Source organism: Sus scrofa, chromosome 2 (assembly GCF_000003025.6).
Source record: "Sus scrofa isolate TJ Tabasco breed Duroc chromosome 2, Sscrofa11.1, whole genome shotgun sequence".
NCBI lineage: Eukaryota > Metazoa > Chordata > Mammalia > Artiodactyla > Suidae > Sus > Sus scrofa.
In genome coordinates, this window is record NC_010444.4 from 84,992,090 (window position 1) to 85,008,381 (window position 16,292).

The window sequence follows — 16,292 nt, forward strand, 5'->3', positions numbered from 1 at the left end:
TGTCTACTTGCAGCAGTGCGTCTCCCAGGTGTCTCCAAACCAATGCTGGGACCCCACACTATTGTATGAGGTGACTCCCGTTTTCTCTGCCCCTGTTCAGGTATCAGGGCTCCTCTGCCTGGGACCAAGACCTCAGGAACACAGCCTCTGCAGTGCGTCTTATCAGTAAGTAGTCACATGCAATGAGGCTAGACATTTTCTGAGTGACAAAGTGACTTTATTCTAGACATGTGGATACATATGGGAACAAACTGCTTAGAGAGGGACAATTATGGCCCTGGGAGTACATGCAGGGTTCAGCCCTGAACAGCTTATAGTTTCCTTTAGTTCATCTCTCTCCTTCTTACCCAGAAGGGCTTCCAAACATCAAATTCTGCCTCTTTTTACCAAGGGCTGTTTCTTGTGGGCTCTTCTTCTCCCTTTGCCATCTCCACCCTCATACAGATGCTTAAGTGACATGCTACCTTCCCCTCTGAGCCACCAGAGGAGGCTAGAGGCCACTCTAGCTTCTCCTTTCCAGACCCTGCCTAAGGCAGCTCCTTCCTTGGCAAATCGAGCAGAAGATTCTTCCAGATCTGAGTTTTCATTGAGCTTTTTTTTTTTTTTTTTCATTTTCAGCCTTCCATCTGGACTCCTAACGTTTCCATTTTGCTTGTTAATATCCTGAAGCCGTACTAGCTTTAAGCAAATGTTTGCCAAACACAGTCTATGATCTAGGGACCAACAGATGGAGACGTCCTTCTTGTTTTCTCAATAGAAATGAACTTGACACACAGCTCAATTTAAATGAGTAGACATTTGTGGAGAAGCTACCATGTGCCACATACTCTTTTAGAGTAGGGGATAGCATAAGTGTGAAGAGTGCTTTCAGCTGCGAGGAAAAGACTCAAGTGTTTTGTGTTTGTTTGTTTGTTTGTTTTTTTAATAAGGAAATTGATGACACAACAGAGATAGGGCTATTTCAGGTGGGGTACAGAGCTCTGGCTCCACTACTCTGAATTCACTTGGCTTTTATATCCTTCATGTGTTTTGTCACTAGACTACCATTTCTGCATGGTTACAGTACATTTGCAGAAGATCTATATGTCACATTTAGGCATGATAATGTCTAAAACCAGAAATCAGACCTTTGTTTTCATTCAAATTTTCAGAAGTGAGGAAACCATTCCCAAAAGCTCTGTAGAAGTGTTCCCTTCACATGCCATTGGCCAGAACTGTATATAACATGTCTATGCCCAAAACCAATCACTGGAAGGGGGAATGGGATCACATGACTGGTTTGAACCAATCAAGATGTACTGAGGTCAACCCCTAAAGTACAGTGGCTGTGTGAAAATGGTGGATGTAGGGATCAGAGGTCAGAGTGAGCATCTCCCTGGTAGCAGGAGGAAGATGGTGGTGGAGTCATCTTGGGAGAGACGTGTGGGCTGCTGCCACCATGGAACTTCAGTACCAATAATGGCAGAATGGACTGGGGGATCCATTCCCAAGGTCCAACAAGCTGTAGATCTATACTTGAATGGATGCAGCCTTGAAACATTAGAATGTAGGGGTGAAAAATGCACTTGGGATTCTGGGGCTGCTTGTGGTGACTGATGTAAATAGGCATTAAGGGCTTAATGAGATTAATATTAGATTTAAGACAGCATGTTGGGAAAGCTGTGAGTATTGGAGGTGAGAAAGATGGATGTCTGTGCCTCACTCTTGATCCCTGATGATGGATAAGGAAAACTAGAAAGGTGTGGCCTTAGTCCAGGTGTGACCTTAATTTAAAATGCTGTTCTGGAAGCTAGGTGTTACTGTAAGCTTCCAGAAGCATCTTGGAGTACCTGCACTCCATGGCACAACCTGGCACTCATTCTGGCTACTAAAAGGAAGGGGGACTGATGTTTATTCTGTGCCCACTATGTGCTAGACACTGTGCTTGAGTGTGTTATCAAATGTAATCACCGAGGCATCTGTACTTAGTATGAATTATTTTTATTGAAACTACTTTGTAGGTGTGAAGACAGATCTTTGATGCTCACTGGATGTCTTTAATGGCTTGCTTTCTAGTATCACAAACACACACACTGCGCTGAGAAATAACATTTCTGATTTGTAGGTGGAGAGTGACTTTAGGATTTTATGGGGACAAGGCAGGTATCCCCTTTACTCTCCATCAGCCCCTACAAGACAAGGGTTTTAAGGAGAGAAAGCGTGAACAAGACTGTTCTGAGTGCTGGATCCAATAGGCCTGGGGCCAAGGGATGCACCAGGTAGAACCCTAGAATGTGAGGGGCTCTGGAGGGGAAGACAAGGAGCCCATGCCCACCATGATCCTGAGAATGTGTGATGTGCTCCAGAGACACATCAAAATACCCTCCTCCAACACGATCTGGTCTTAAATCAGATGTTTCCTGCAAATATGCAATCAGGAATTTTCCTGTAGGAGCTGCTATCTTCAAGTGCATCAAGACATGAAAACTCAGCAGCAAGAGAAATTGATACACTCCTTTAAATATCTTTCATGGATAGCACAGGGGAATGATTTAAGGGAGAGACAGCAAAGCATAGAGCATTTTTAAGGTTTGTGTTACGGTTTTTTGAACTTACATCACTGGAGAAACAATCCATAATACTGTGAAGTTCTCAAGAGGGTATCCACTTGGGAACCCAGTGATTTACCAGCACATTTTGCAGTTTAGAGCTCAAAATTACGTATGTATGTATATAATATGTAGACAATCTGAGTAAGATTTATGATTTTTTAAAAGTTCACAATTTTATTTCCAATGCTGGATTTATAGGCATTCCCATGAGATATATATGCCTTCTCATGGTAACAACACAGTAATTTTAGCCTACACAATTTAAATGATTTCTCAATGTAGAAGGATCCATGACATGCAAATGAGTGTGTTCCCTGATTTTCACATTGCCTGACCACTTTTCAGCACCACATGTAGTTGCCAACTGCAATGTCTTTAACCAAAACAAGACCCAGGCAGGCTTTCAAAGACCAGCGCAGCAAGTGTAGGTTTTATGAGACACGGTAATCATAAACTCTAGTATGCTGGACATGGAGAGAAGGGAAAGTTACAGGTCTCTTTTCTTCCTTCACAGTATTAGGCTTAATGGCACAAACCAAGCTGGAAGGCTCATGTTAAAACACCGCTGGGGTGAACCACCTCATTCCCACCAGTCTCTCCGGGCAGAATTTTGTCTGAGATGCAAGATATCTCCCCTTTTTGGCACATGCACATGTAGTATTTATATCCACACATCCATACTCAATCATCCAGGCATATTTACATGAATAGAACACATTGGCAGATAGACTCTGTGTGTGTGTGTGTGTGTGTGTGTGTGTGTGTGTGTGTGTGAGAGAGAGAGAGAGAGAGAGGGGGGGGGGGGAGGGAGAGGGAGAGGGAGAGAGAGATTTCCACCCTTGGCAGCCTACTTAGGCTTTGCGCTTTGTCTTGCCTCGGGTCACCCACCACCGAAGCAGTGATCGCGGGGAAGCCATCTGCCTGTGCAGCCGCTTCCCTTCCGGACCTGGTTCTGTAGAAGCAGGGACCTGGCAGTGTGGGGGACAGGGGAAGCCCCAGTTCCCGCAATGTCTAGGTGACAGCGCAGGAGGTGGGGGTGAGGGTGGGGAGGGGGAAGGGGCGGCTGCCGAAGGCCCTCCTGTGCTGCGGTGGGGTGGCTGAGCCAGTCTTGGGTGTGGCCTCGTTGGGGCAGGTTTCTCCCAAGCGGCGGAACCCTGCAGCTTTGAAATGAGGAAGCTCGATCCGGGGTCTCCAGCAGTGCAAGGGGGCGAAATGTTCCTGAAAATACAAACAAAATTCTCTTGGCTTTTTTTTTTTTTTTTTCCTCTTTTAAAAATATTAGGTAGTTTCTCCTTAAAAGGCCATTTCGAAAGTCTGCCTGTGAGTCCGGCTGTCTGGCCCTCCCGTGCTTTGGGGCGACCCCAGGCACCCGGCGAAGTTTCCTCCTGTTTACCCCTACTGCGCCCCAAGCTTCGCCTCGACTTGTATGCCAGCGTTGGGGTGGGAAGGGGTGAGCGAGCGACCTAGTCCGGGCCGGTGGTTCCCTGGAAACCGAGTCAAAGTTAGCACGTCAGTCTCAGGTCCAGAAAGAGGAGGCAAACCCCTTTTATCCTGACACAGCCGGGTCTAGCATTCAGAACTCCTTGTCCCGCCGGACCAGACCCGAGGCGCCGCCCCCATATGCGCAAGGCAAAGTAACAGCCAGTGACTAATTAAGGACTGGGGCCCTTTCCTTCCTCCCGCTGGGAACTTGAGCCCTGACTTCTCCAAAAGTACCTGCAACTTGGGGGTGGCCTTAGCCGCCTCTCCTCGCCCGCCATCCCGCGCGGTGGCAGCGCCTAGCACCGGGACTTCCCGGAGCGCGTCAACCCGCTCAGCACCAAGTCGTGCGCGGCTCCCGCCTCCCCCGCGCGCCGTGACTCCCTCCCTGCGCGCTGCTCGTACTCTCGCTACGCCGTCGCCCGGCACTGCAGCACCGGGGGGAGGAGGCGAGGCGGTGGAGGAGGAGGAGGACCGCAGCGTGCAAACCGGGAGCCACTTTCCCGCCCCTCCTCTCGCCGCTGACACGTTCAGAGGAGTTACCTCTCCGCGCGCTGCAGGAGAGAGCGGCAGACGGAGGCGGCCCCGGGGAACGAGCCGGAGCGACGCCCGCGCGGCCGCGGCTGAAGCGCTGACACCCCTGGGCGGAGGGTCCCTGGCGGCTGGAGCGGTGAGTGAGGGACCCTGGCAGCGGTGGCAGGATTTCCTGCCGCTACTTAATTTCCCTTCCAGACCCAGAGGCCGGAACTGCAGCTTGGGGAACTTTTCGTAGCCTTTTAGAAGAGCAACTTTGCCCCACCTGCCCTTCGGGAAGCGGTTGCAGGTGCTAGGTGATGCCCGCCCGGACGCCTTTACTGGAGTGGGACCGAGAAAGACGGGGTAAAGTAGGTCGAGTGACACCCCCGCCCACCCCCCGGTTGCCCGGGGTAAGTCAGGGGATACAGGCGCGCTTTATCCCAGATTCCAGATTCCCGGGAGGAGGCAGGTGGCAGGCGCGGGGATGCGGGGGCAGCGCCTGCCTTCTGCGGGGACCTCAACGATCCTTTGGTTGCATAGTTTGACGGGCAGGGGGAGGCAGCTTCAAAACAAGCAGCTCCGAAACCCTGACCAAGTGTCCGACCTGTACCCGCACCTAGCCTTGGGCTCAACTTTTAGGTGGGGATCCCTCTGCAGACGTGCGGGTGGCAGGAGAGCAGAGGCAGCCGCGGTAAGCGCTGGGGGAGCCTATAAAAAACATCGGGGATTTTAAAACTATTCCACATCAATCCCCAAAGCCCTGTTTAGTGTTTACGGGAGGGATGGAGAACGGGAAACTCGCGGGGCTGTTTATGTTGGCACTTGATTACACTACGCCTTCATTCAGCAAAAACCTATTGAGCGTTTACTGTGTTCTAGGCACGGCTAAATAGATGGACCTGTATGAGGCTCAGCTGGGAGAGGGGCCAGTTGCTCCTAAAGTAACTACCGAGGTAATTTCAGGTGGTGAGGAGGGTTGTGGAGACGATCATTTAACCCATTTAACTCTTTATCTCGGCGGGCTCTTTGCTCTTATCCGGGGTTCTAGAACTGGGAAGACTTTTCTCTGGCGTGCCGAGGGAACAGCCCCGGGCTGGGCCCATTAGGACTGCGGAATATGGTGACGAACTTGGCAGGGGGCAGCCGGCACCCCGACGCAGGTGCACAACGCAGAGCCTTAGTGTGGGCGTACGGGGACCTCAGGCGCCCAGCGCGCGGGGGCGGAGGGGTCAGGGGCTGAGTCACTGTGGCTGGAGGTGCTGCCTGGACGGTCAGAGCTGGGGAGGCGGGGGAGGGGGGCGCTCGCGTCACCCTCTACGTGTGCCAGTGATGCAAATGCAGACCAGCCAGGGCCGGGCGGGGGCGAGGGTAGGGGATGGGGGAGGCGGCGGAGTCTCCGTCTGGGAGCGCGCCTGTGTGCGTCAAAGGCTCTCGGATGATGGATGCCCTGCAGCGTACCCGGCGCGGACCGCGGCGACCCGGCGAGGACGCTGGCGTGGGCCGGGGCGGGGGCGGTGGGTGTAGACTGCGGCGGGGACTGGCGGCTATGCAGGGCAGCGAGGGAAGCCCGGCAGGGCAGAGGCTGCTGGCAAGCAGGCGGCTCCGCATTGCGCCGCAGTGGCGGGAAGACGCCGCAGCGACCAGGCGCTCCCCGGGGGACCGAAAAGATAGGGCGACTTTGAAGGCGCCGCAGTAGGGATTCCCTGATGGTCTCCTCTCTGGGTGAATCTCCTCCCTTCATTTTAGCTGAGACGGCACGAGAAAGTTGTTTCATTGTAATTCTGATCCTTAATCCCGAAGGAGAATCTAGTAATCTCTTTGGCATCCACTCATTTTCAAAGGCAAGTTCTGAAAGGCCTCGTGCTTTGTGGCAAGTTTTCATGTGAAAGCTTCGATGTTGAGGTTCTTCAGTTTCTGTAGCGCCAATCCATTCCTTCACTGTTCTTCGGGAGTTTTGTTAGGCCTGGCTTCTAAGTGGGGCTTGAGAAAGGCTTACCACACAATGTGCCGCATTCCTCCTTAATAAAAACTATGTTTTTAAAAGGTACTACAGATGCATTCCCAGGTAGAAAATAAAAGGCCCAATTCACATGTCGTTCTATGTATTAAGAAAAAAAAGGGACTACACTTTCTGAAAACCTAATGGGAAAGGTTTTTGTCCAGGCTTTTCTGAAGGAGCCCAAATCTGCAGTCTGTGTGGCAAAAGGAATGAAGTGGGGTGGGGGAGTTAAAGGAAGGAAGGAAGAAAAGCTATTATTAAAGAACCCAGAGACTAGATCACAGTTTCATTTTCCCAAACATTATGTTGCTTTGGGCAAATGACTTACTCTCTTGGGTTCATCCTCCATATTCGAGAAATGTGAAAAATAAGTTGAGACTAGCTAGTCTCAAGTTACTTGTTTTGAGGACAAAGGAGAGAGCCTCAGAGAATTTTGGACATACAGCTTCTCTGTGAATGGAAAATATTATGAAACAAAGAGTCCCTTTAAGGAAGAAGAAAACACTTATCTTTTAAAAAATTCCAGAGACTTCCTGGAGCACTGTTTCTTTAATGAAATTTGGCCTTCCCTGCCAGCAAATGCAGACAATAGACTTTTCCTAGCAGTCTAATATAAAATCAAATGTCATTAACTGCTGATTCTCTGGAGAAGGGGAGGGAACGACCTCTGGATTACATCTGAGTGCTTTTGGTGATATATTAGAGAGATCAGATTTATTTTTCATGACCCAATGACAGTTAAAAGTAGCTTCTCTGGTCTAAACATCAGACTAGCCTACAAGCTTTTAGGTAAAAATTCTACTCATTATTAATGCTTGTCATAGTCTGTAAGTGTGGAAGGTCTCTCAGAGAACAGGATGCAGTTTCCTGCCCTCAGGGAATTTACCGCAAAAGGCATCAAAATGTGCAGTATATCATGTGACCACAAGTACCATAAAATCCATTTCCTATTATTAGGGATACTAGCTCTTATTCTGAGGTAAACTTGATGACATATTTCATGAATAAAAAACATCTGACATGTCAAAATGCCTTCCCAGCCATGTCACTGCATTGTTATTCATATTGCTCATGCATAATGGTAGATTTCTCTGAATAGTAAATAGTTAAAATGTTCTTTTTATTCTATGCGGCTGCATCAGGGGAAAATCTGCGATTCACCAGTGCTTCTCGGTTCCATGTTGCTGAGATTTCTGTCTGAGCCATGGTTACAACGTGTATCGTTACTCGTTAAACACAGACTTGTTATTTAGATGAAGTGGGTTTGTAAACCTACGGCTGCACTGCCCCCAGCTTTGGTGCAGTTTTGGTACAACAGTGCTAAATTAATTTTGTTTTGGCTTTTTTCATTCCAGCTCTGTTGACCAGCCCGTGTGAAATATTGCAGTGGATAGAATTTAAAGCTTCTTTCTTTATTTGACACAGTTGAAATAACAATGGGGGATTCAGTGACTGTTTTAATTCTTGCTGGAAATATGTTGTAAGAGGGTATAAAGACACCATTTAGTTTTATCACAAACACCCCTTGTAATTAGGAAGGGTCAGTAGTAGTTGCATATCACGATGGCTTCCCTTAGTGGGATGAAATGAACAAAATGTAATGAATGGAAAGGAGTGGATTGGATGGTTCGGTCCTTTCCAGTTCTAATATTCTTTCCCTCCACGAAATACAGAAAATAGGATGAGTTATATTTTAAATTTGAAATTTTCTTGTAAATAGAATATAAGGAGTTTTTGATTAGCTCATGTTAAAATTTCACATAGAGCCATGGGCTCTGTTTTTGAGGGGTAATTGGTCTATTAGATTTTGTATTAGGCCATGAGGAGTGTGGATTAAAACATTCTTTTAAGAGATGAGACTTGAAAAACAACCTCAGCTTAATGCACTGTAGATATTCAGATCAATTTAACAGGGCACCGTTTTAATGTTTTTTCCTGACCACCTAATGCATGTTATGCCTGCTCTGTCTTTTCCTCTGCAGAGTACGAAATACAAATTATTAAAACTGGACACTAAGAATTATATTGATGGGCTTCAGTCTTCTCACAGCACTTGGGCCCTCCTACAATTCAAGGGCACAGTGAGATTTATGGTAAGTTAGGCCAAGTGCTTCTCCTGTCATTTGCCACTATTTGAAAATCCTATGAACTAGAATCTTAGAATAGCTTAATAGATTGATATTCCCAAATAGTCATGTGTATGACTCTGCTGGGGAGCTTATTAAAATGGAGATTTCTGAGCCCCATCCTAGACATTCTAAATGAGTGGTGGTTTCACGGGTGGGCTCATATCATGTGACCACAAGCACCATAAAATCCATTTCCTATTATTAGGGATATTCGCTCTTATTCTGAGGTAAACTTGATGACATATTCCGTTCATCAGCCTCTGCCAAGTGGGTTGGTTGCTGTCATTTGGGGATCACAGTTGCAGAAACACTTGAACTAGTACTAGGCAATGCAGCAGGGGTCCAGAACACGTGGACTTTCTAAACTATCTTGTTTTCTTTTATATTTACGGAATATCTACTCAGAGCTCTCAGAGAAATCACATTCTGAGCTGGCAAGGTAGACTTCAGAATGACTAACTCCTTTGATAAGAGTCAGAGGTGGAGTCAGCACGTGATTGGAAGATGACTCTGTGGAGACAGATGGGCACAGGCAGAAAGAACATCATATATGACCTGTCAGTCTAGTGGCATAAAGACTGAAAACCTTAACCTTCAAGGCGCTGGTTGGTCTGGCCCCTGCTCATTTCCATAACCTCACTTTGCATAACCCCCAAACCTCTCCTATCCTAGCAACCTTCAAACATCAGTCTCCTGCTATGGCAACCTTATCACCTGCCCCAACCTGCCTTGCTCACACTAATGCCTTATGTTATTTAGATGTTAGTCCATTCTTCTCTTTCTGGGGAAGCCTCCCAGCCTCTTTGGCACGGTAAAAATCCTTCTCCCCTCACAGTGTATTTTTCCTTTTAAATAAGGTGGTTAGAGAAAAAGAGGATGCTTACATTTGAATTCATTTTTAACATAAATATCTCAAATTTTGCATGAGATGTACTTATATTAGAACATTACTGTTTATATGAAATTAAAATTTAACTGGGCATCTTGTATTTTTATTTGCTACATCTGGCAACTCTGTTTATAAATGCATTATTTTTACCATTTCCTTTAAGAAGAAAGAGAGAGAGCGATTCTTTCATTAATACCTTTCTCTCTTGACTAAACTGTTGAACTCAGGAGTCCAGGAAGAAGATTAGGGGGAGGCCATTGTTTTGTTTGACTGTTTTCTGCCTAGTGTCTAAGGGGCTCAGTAAATATTATCAGATATTTATAATTATTTATAATTATAAATAAATATAAATTATTTTTATATAATTATGTAAATTATAAATAAATATCTGATATTTATAATTATCAGATATTTATAACGGCCCTTTTTAAAAAAATGTTATAACCATAGACAAGTTTCTTAACCTCTCAGAGCCTTAATTTCTTCAGTTGTGAAAAGATGATCTTTATATCTCCTTTTTAGGGTTATATGCAAAGTTTAAATAGGAAAAATATTCATAAAGTTCCTACCATGTCACTTTGTCAGCACCTCACACTAAGAGGTGTCTTTTCTTTTCTCCCAATGTTGGTCTTGTAAAATGAAAGGATTCCTTTTTAACGTCTGAACTCCTTCTTCTTCCTTTTAATCATAATGCAATCCTGAGTGTTTCCAGAATGCTTCCCAGATGCAAGGTATTCTGGAGATTCAGCTCAGCAGTTACAGCTATGCAGCCCTCTGTTATGGAGGGACCTAGCCAGTTATGTAGTGGATCCTGGTAACCTGTGCACGTTTGTATCAAGAGCATATGCATTAGGAGCATTGCGTTTTGTCTTCATAATGACCGAGGTGCCTCTCATTACTCAGAGAACTTGTGATTTTTTCCATTTTCAATAGCTTGTAATTGACTGAACCAAATTCGATGTCCTTTGCACTACACCATGACTGTCTTCACCCAACTGTGACCACCCAGTGGGCCCACACTTTTGACTGAGCATCTGGAGCTTTGGAAGAACTAGCCTTAGGTCTCCTATACTGAGGTCACCTCCCTGGACCTTCCTTCCCCATCGCTGCTCTTGTGGTGGCTGAACCAGGATCTTGAAATTCCAGGTCTGCCTTTGTAGGAAAGCCAGGACCCTCAGCAATTGTTTTAGACACTGTCTCTTCCCAATATTCAGGTTTTAAAATCTGCACATCCACCCAATAGTGATCTTGGAGGGCTGAAAATTTTCTAAGGGAAATATCAGTATCAGAGATGTTTGTTCTTTGCTCTAAGTCAGATGAGTCACACAGCACAGGATCCTCTGCAGCAGGGGACAGCCATGCATTTTGGCAGTGGGTAGAAAAGGTGACCCACTTTGTCATTTCAAGCTCTGACTAGCCTGTTTTAAATTGTACTCATTTTAATATGACTTTTCTGTAGGTCTGAGCACACCATTTTTTTCTTTATTCCATTCTTGTATTAGTATGTGTTTGTATTTAAGAAGTAATGGTCCAGTAATTCCATAGGGCCATTCTCAGGTTTGCCCACACGCTATTATTTTCAACACGTGACAGCATGCCCCATTTCATGCACATTAAACACAGTGTGAGTTGCATCGAACACAATTTAAGTAGAAAAATTGTTATTTTTTGAAGTATCCAATTAAACCTGCAGCCTGGGTTTCCTCTTGGCCACATCAGTGTGGAAGTAGAACTGTAGACCCGCAATAACATCTGCAGTCACTTCTCCGGTTCTACTTCTACCCTAGCTGTGGATTCCTAGGCTAAAGAGTTCTCACTGTTTCTTTGAGTCCTCAGGGGTCACCCCTGTGGTCCTTGTGCCTAGTTCCCTGCAGCAACACCACCACAGTGCTGCTAAACCTACTTCCCACTGCCCAGGATGCCCTGGCTCCAGTATTGTAGAATGTGCTAATGCCACCGTGTGCTCTTAAATGTCCCTGAGGAGTTTAGAGATTATGTGACTGCCTGGGGCTGTTGAGAGGACACTTCAGGTGACATGGTGCCCTGTATTCACAATCACTTGTCCCCACTGACGCCAGCCCATTGTCCTAGGATTATAACTAGTGGGTCTGAAATTACCTTTTGCTTGGGATGAGCCCTTTCCTGGGAGACGTCTTAGTGCCTCCCTTAGTGCCCAATGCTCAGAGGTATTGGAATATTTAGATACATCATCAGAATTTTGTAAGGATGTTCATGGCATCATCGCAGTAGTGAAAGATAAGAACCAACCTGAATATTCAGCAGAAGGTGGTCCATCAATTACGGTTCATTGAAACAATGAAATACTACTCATACATTGAAATGAATGAGTTGAACCTATTGGTACTAACATGGAACTATTTGGAAGACATGTTAATAGTTAAAAATATATAGCAATTTATTGACCATAATATGTGGTATGTCTCTATTTAAAAATTGAGGTACATTAAAAAGCCCGGAAGGATAAAGACCAAACTATTATCTTTGGGGGAAAACTTGGAAAAGACTTGACACTTTTTAATTTCTGTATTTCTGAATCACTTGAGTTCTCAACAATAAACCCATATTACTCTTATAATTAAAGCATCAGTAAAGGTGGTAAAATCTAGTTTCAGGATCCCTGCGATGCTGTTGCTCAAATGCACCTGAATAAAATGTAAAAGTGTCAATTAATATTTGAGTGATAAAAAGCAGCACCAGTTTTTCCCATGGATACTTTTCTAGTCCGTAATATTAGTAAGTTGTGAGAACATAAATTACTTTTCATTTTGAATGAGAAAAGGCATATACTTATAAACATTGAATACAATGGCCCATGAGAAGGACTCCCATTGCTGACCTAGATTGTTAAAGCCGAGGATCTCCTCCTCCCCTCACTCCTGTTTTCAATACATTTTATGTGTCCAACAGCTGTCATAAGCCTATATTAATATACTGCATGTTTTGCTGTGAGAGACATTATTCATTCTCTGTGACTGTGTATTTGATGGGATTGACGATTGGCAGTTTTTTGTTTGTTTGTTTGTTTTTGTTTTTTGTTTTTTTTTTGTCTTTTTACTATTTCTTGGGCTGCTCCCGCGGCATATGGAGGTTCCCAGGCTAGGGGTCGAATCGGAGCTGTAGTCTCTGGCCTATGCCAGAGCCACAGCAACGCAGGATCCGAGCCGCGTCTGCAACCTACACCACAGCTCACGGCAACGCCGGATCGTTAACCCACCAAGCAGGGACCGAACCCGCAACCTCATGGTTCCTAGTCAGATTCGTTAACCACTGCGCCACGACGGGAACTCCCTGTTTGTTTGTTTTAATAGCTGCAGCCAAGGCATATGAAAGTTCCCAGGCCAGGGATTAAATCCAAGCTGCTGCTGCCACCTACACTATAGCTTCAGCAATGCCAGATCCTTTAACCCACTGTGCCAAGACAGGCATTGAATCCGTGCCTCCACAGCCATCTGAGCCGCTGCAGTCAGATTCTTAACCCATAGCACCACACCGGAAACTCCAGAGATGGGCAGTTTTTTATCTCTTCTTACCAAGGACCCAGAATATCCTTCCTCCCACCATCTGTCCTTCTCCCACTCCCAGCATCTGCACGTTGGTCCATAGAAAAGGCTGCTACTCATCCTCCAAACCTTAGCTTAAAGATCGCTTTTCATGACCTTTCATTGCAGAATTTGGGCCCCTTTCTTGACTTTCCTGGTCCCCTTGCAGCCACACTGTAAGAGTGCTTCTTGTACTGTGTTCACCGTGATATCTCTACAGGAGCTTTCCTGAGTCCCTAGACTCTGAGTTCCTTGAACTTCAAGGGAAGAGGCCAAGTCATTGAGATCTTTCTATAACTCTTGGCGCTGGACCCATGGGAGCTGAAAATATTTAAAATTATTTTAGGGAGTTCCCGTCATGGCGCAGTGGTTAAGAAATCTGACTAGGAACCATGAGGTTGCGGGTTCGGTCCCTGCCCTTGCTCAGTGGGTTAACGATCCGGCGTTGCCGTGAGCTGTGGTGTAGGTTGCAGACGCGGCTCAGATCCCGCGTTGCTGTGGCTGTGGCTGTGGCGTAGGCCAGTGGCTACAGCTCTGATTTGACCCCTAGCCTGGGAACCTCCATGTGCTGTGGGAGCGGCCCAAGAAATAGCAAAAAGACAAAAAAAAAATTATTTTAAAGTCTTTTTAATTGGAGTATAGTATACAAAGAGAAAAGTGCACATATTAAAGGATATAGCTGAATTGACTTTTACAAACCGAGCACATCTCTAACCAGCACCCATGTCACGAAATAGCTTATTCGCAGTGATCCCGAAGCCCCTTGCCCCTTGCATAATCCTTGCAGTCACAACCTCCTGTCGCTATCTTGATGTCAGTCCTGTGGAGGTGCCTAACACAGCTCTCCCTGTCCTGCTTAGGTGCCTGTTTTTTCATGCCCACATCTGGGAAACTGCTTGGCAGAGCCCTACCACTGCTGATGGACATGGGGATGTCATGACTGTGCCGGGATGCTATCTCTAGGTTCCCAGACTCCCAGTCTGTAAGGTGCCAGGGACAGAGAGAATGGTCCCTGCTTTGTTCCACACTCCTAGATGCAGGGCAGCTCTGCCTGTGATGTACGTCTCTTATGAGCAGTTCTGTCAATTGGCCTCCGATTTATCAGATTGGATAGGGTTCCTTTTGTTTCTAATTGGCTAAAATTTCTTATGAATGATGTATAGAATTCCATTTAATGCCTTTAAGCTTCTAATTAATTACAAAATGATTTCTTTTTAATAGAGAAAGTTTCCAGAGTTTCTGTTTCTTCTTGTGTCAGTTTTGATAAGCTGCATTAAAAAAGAGGTTTGTCAGTTTTATCCAGGTTGTCAAATTTATTGCATATTTATAATCACTGCTTTGTTTTTATTTTGTGAACTCTTGTGATTCTTGTATTTAATTGTATTTTCTTCATTGTTATGGCTAGTTATAACCTGAGTCAATTTTTTGCATATATTCTAGAAGCTTTATAGAATCATGTGGCATTGCCTAAAGAGCTTAAAAAAATTTATGAATTATTTAAAATGCATCCCTGTCTCATTTGATCCTGTAATCATTGCCTGTAGTGATATGCAGTTTTAAAACTCATTATTTATTTCATTTATTATTTAATAACAAGCCTAAAAATTCAGAACATTAATAGGTAGATAGAAGGTATATTTAATATATATATCTATACATATATAGATATATTTAATTAATTTTTAAAATGCTTGAGAGATAGAAGCCAGGTTTCTAGAAGAAACCAACTCCTTTAGAGGCAAAAATGTAGGCAAAAAATTGGCAAAAGAAGCTTGCTGTGAGTCTACTGGTTGTTTATTCCTATCTGTGTTTATAATCTCAAAGGATAAATGAACAATGATTTGAATTTTGATGACAAGGGTGATATTTTGCAGTGACCGTGGACTTTATTCAGTCCTCATCCCATCTCTGCCTGCCTTCGTGTGAATCTGTCAGGCTGTGGCAGACTTTGCCTATTCTGTCCTTCAAGGTGATTGCAGGGGAGTGAGCTCATGAGGTGCGCATTAGTGTGGATTGTTGTAGGGCTCTCCCAGTACCCGGTGACTCATAGGGCTAGTGACTCAGCACTGTGTGTTTATATAACACTGATTAACTTCTGCCTTTTCTCTGGATCCCACCCAGTCCTTCTTTTTCCCAGTGTCCACCCACTCCCTGTCCAACATCATGAATTTCTCATTGACTTTTCTGTTTCTCCAAATGCTGTCCAAACAGTATTTGCCAGACATTTATTTCTACATCATGCTGCCTTACTGACCACTCCAAAAGTTAGTAACCTAAAGCAATAATCATTTTTTACCCGTGCATCTGTAGATTGGCAGTGGCTGGCTGATCTACTTTTTTGGTCGCACCCATAGCACATTGAAGTTCCTGGACCAGGGATTGAATACAAGAAACACCTCTGACATACACTACAACTGTGGCAATGCTGGATGCTTAACCTGCTGTGCCATGGCAAGAACTCCAGATTCAGGTTTTTAATTATCCTTGGAGTAATTGGCTATCCATTTTATATTTTTTGCATGGACACAGCAGAAGTACAAGAAAGGTGAGTGGAAACATGTGATGCCTCTTAAGACTAGGCTCAGAACAGGTACGTTGTCACTTAAGCCCACATTCCATCAACCAAAGACTTATAATTCATAGGGTATTTCCATATAACAAAGCATTGCCTTCCATTGTCTGAGTAGATACCCATTTCGGTGAATATGTTGTTTCTAATAATTTGAGCCTAGACTCTCTTCTGTTTTACATTTATAAGCAAAAGTATTTTATGTAGTTTTTATATGTGGTCTATTTTCCAGGAGTAAAACTCATTATAAATCAAGGGAAGATTCTATTTTGTTTTGTTTAAAATCTCACTAAAGGTTGTTCATCATTTCTAAAAATCACATCACTAGTGGCAACAAACACAAATTGTGGTATTTAAGTTGCTGACAAGCTCACTTATATTTGTCTACATTGGTGTTTTTTGCATTCATGGTGATTCTACTTTTAGGAGCAAGCATCCCTTGTCTTCATTTTGTATTCTAGAGGAGCTACACTGGGACATTTACATATTTTAAAACATAATTTATTACTTCTCCTGTTCTCCTTGTCACTGTTAGACTATTATATAAGTTTTCAATTTAT

General features: G+C 44.7%; 2 protein-coding genes across 8 annotated transcripts in view; one reads left to right on the plus strand and one right to left on the minus strand.

Moving 5' to 3' along the window:
* Nucleotides 1,530-5,689, minus strand: LOC106509481. The gene is made up of 3 exons (XM_013994924.2): nucleotides 5,593-5,689; nucleotides 4,308-4,924; nucleotides 1,530-3,809 (listed from the first exon to the last, which is right to left on the minus strand). Exons 1-3 carry the CDS (start codon nucleotides 5,687-5,689, stop codon nucleotides 3,603-3,605), a joined length of 921 nt encoding a protein of 306 aa, XP_013850378.2. The 3' UTR covers nucleotides 1,530-3,602.
* The window catches only part of SV2C (synaptic vesicle glycoprotein 2C), a 239,131-nt gene continuing 227,446 nt past the window's right edge, over nucleotides 4,608-16,292 (plus strand). The window contains exons 1-3 of one of the 7 annotated variants that reach the window (XM_021084457.1): nucleotides 4,665-4,740; nucleotides 5,466-5,539; nucleotides 8,568-8,678. The gene's annotated coding sequence lies outside the window, so the exon portion shown is untranslated. The other 6 variants (XM_021084456.1, XM_021084459.1, XM_021084455.1 and 3 more) reach the window with 6 other exon arrangements.

Coding starts and splice junctions, on each gene's coding strand:
- LOC106509481 (XM_013994924.2), bottom strand. CDS start 5,689: ATGGGCCCAGCCCGGGGCTGTTCCCTCGGCACGCCAGAGAAAAGTCTT. Junction 4,925..5,592: donor AGAGCCCGCCGAGATAAAGA/GTTAAATGGGTT, acceptor GTCCCACTCCAG/TAAAGGCGTCCGGGCGGGCA. Junction 3,810..4,307: donor AGGCCACCCCCAAGTTGCAG/GTACTTTTGGAG, acceptor TTGTATTTTCAG/GAACATTTCGCCCCCTTGCA.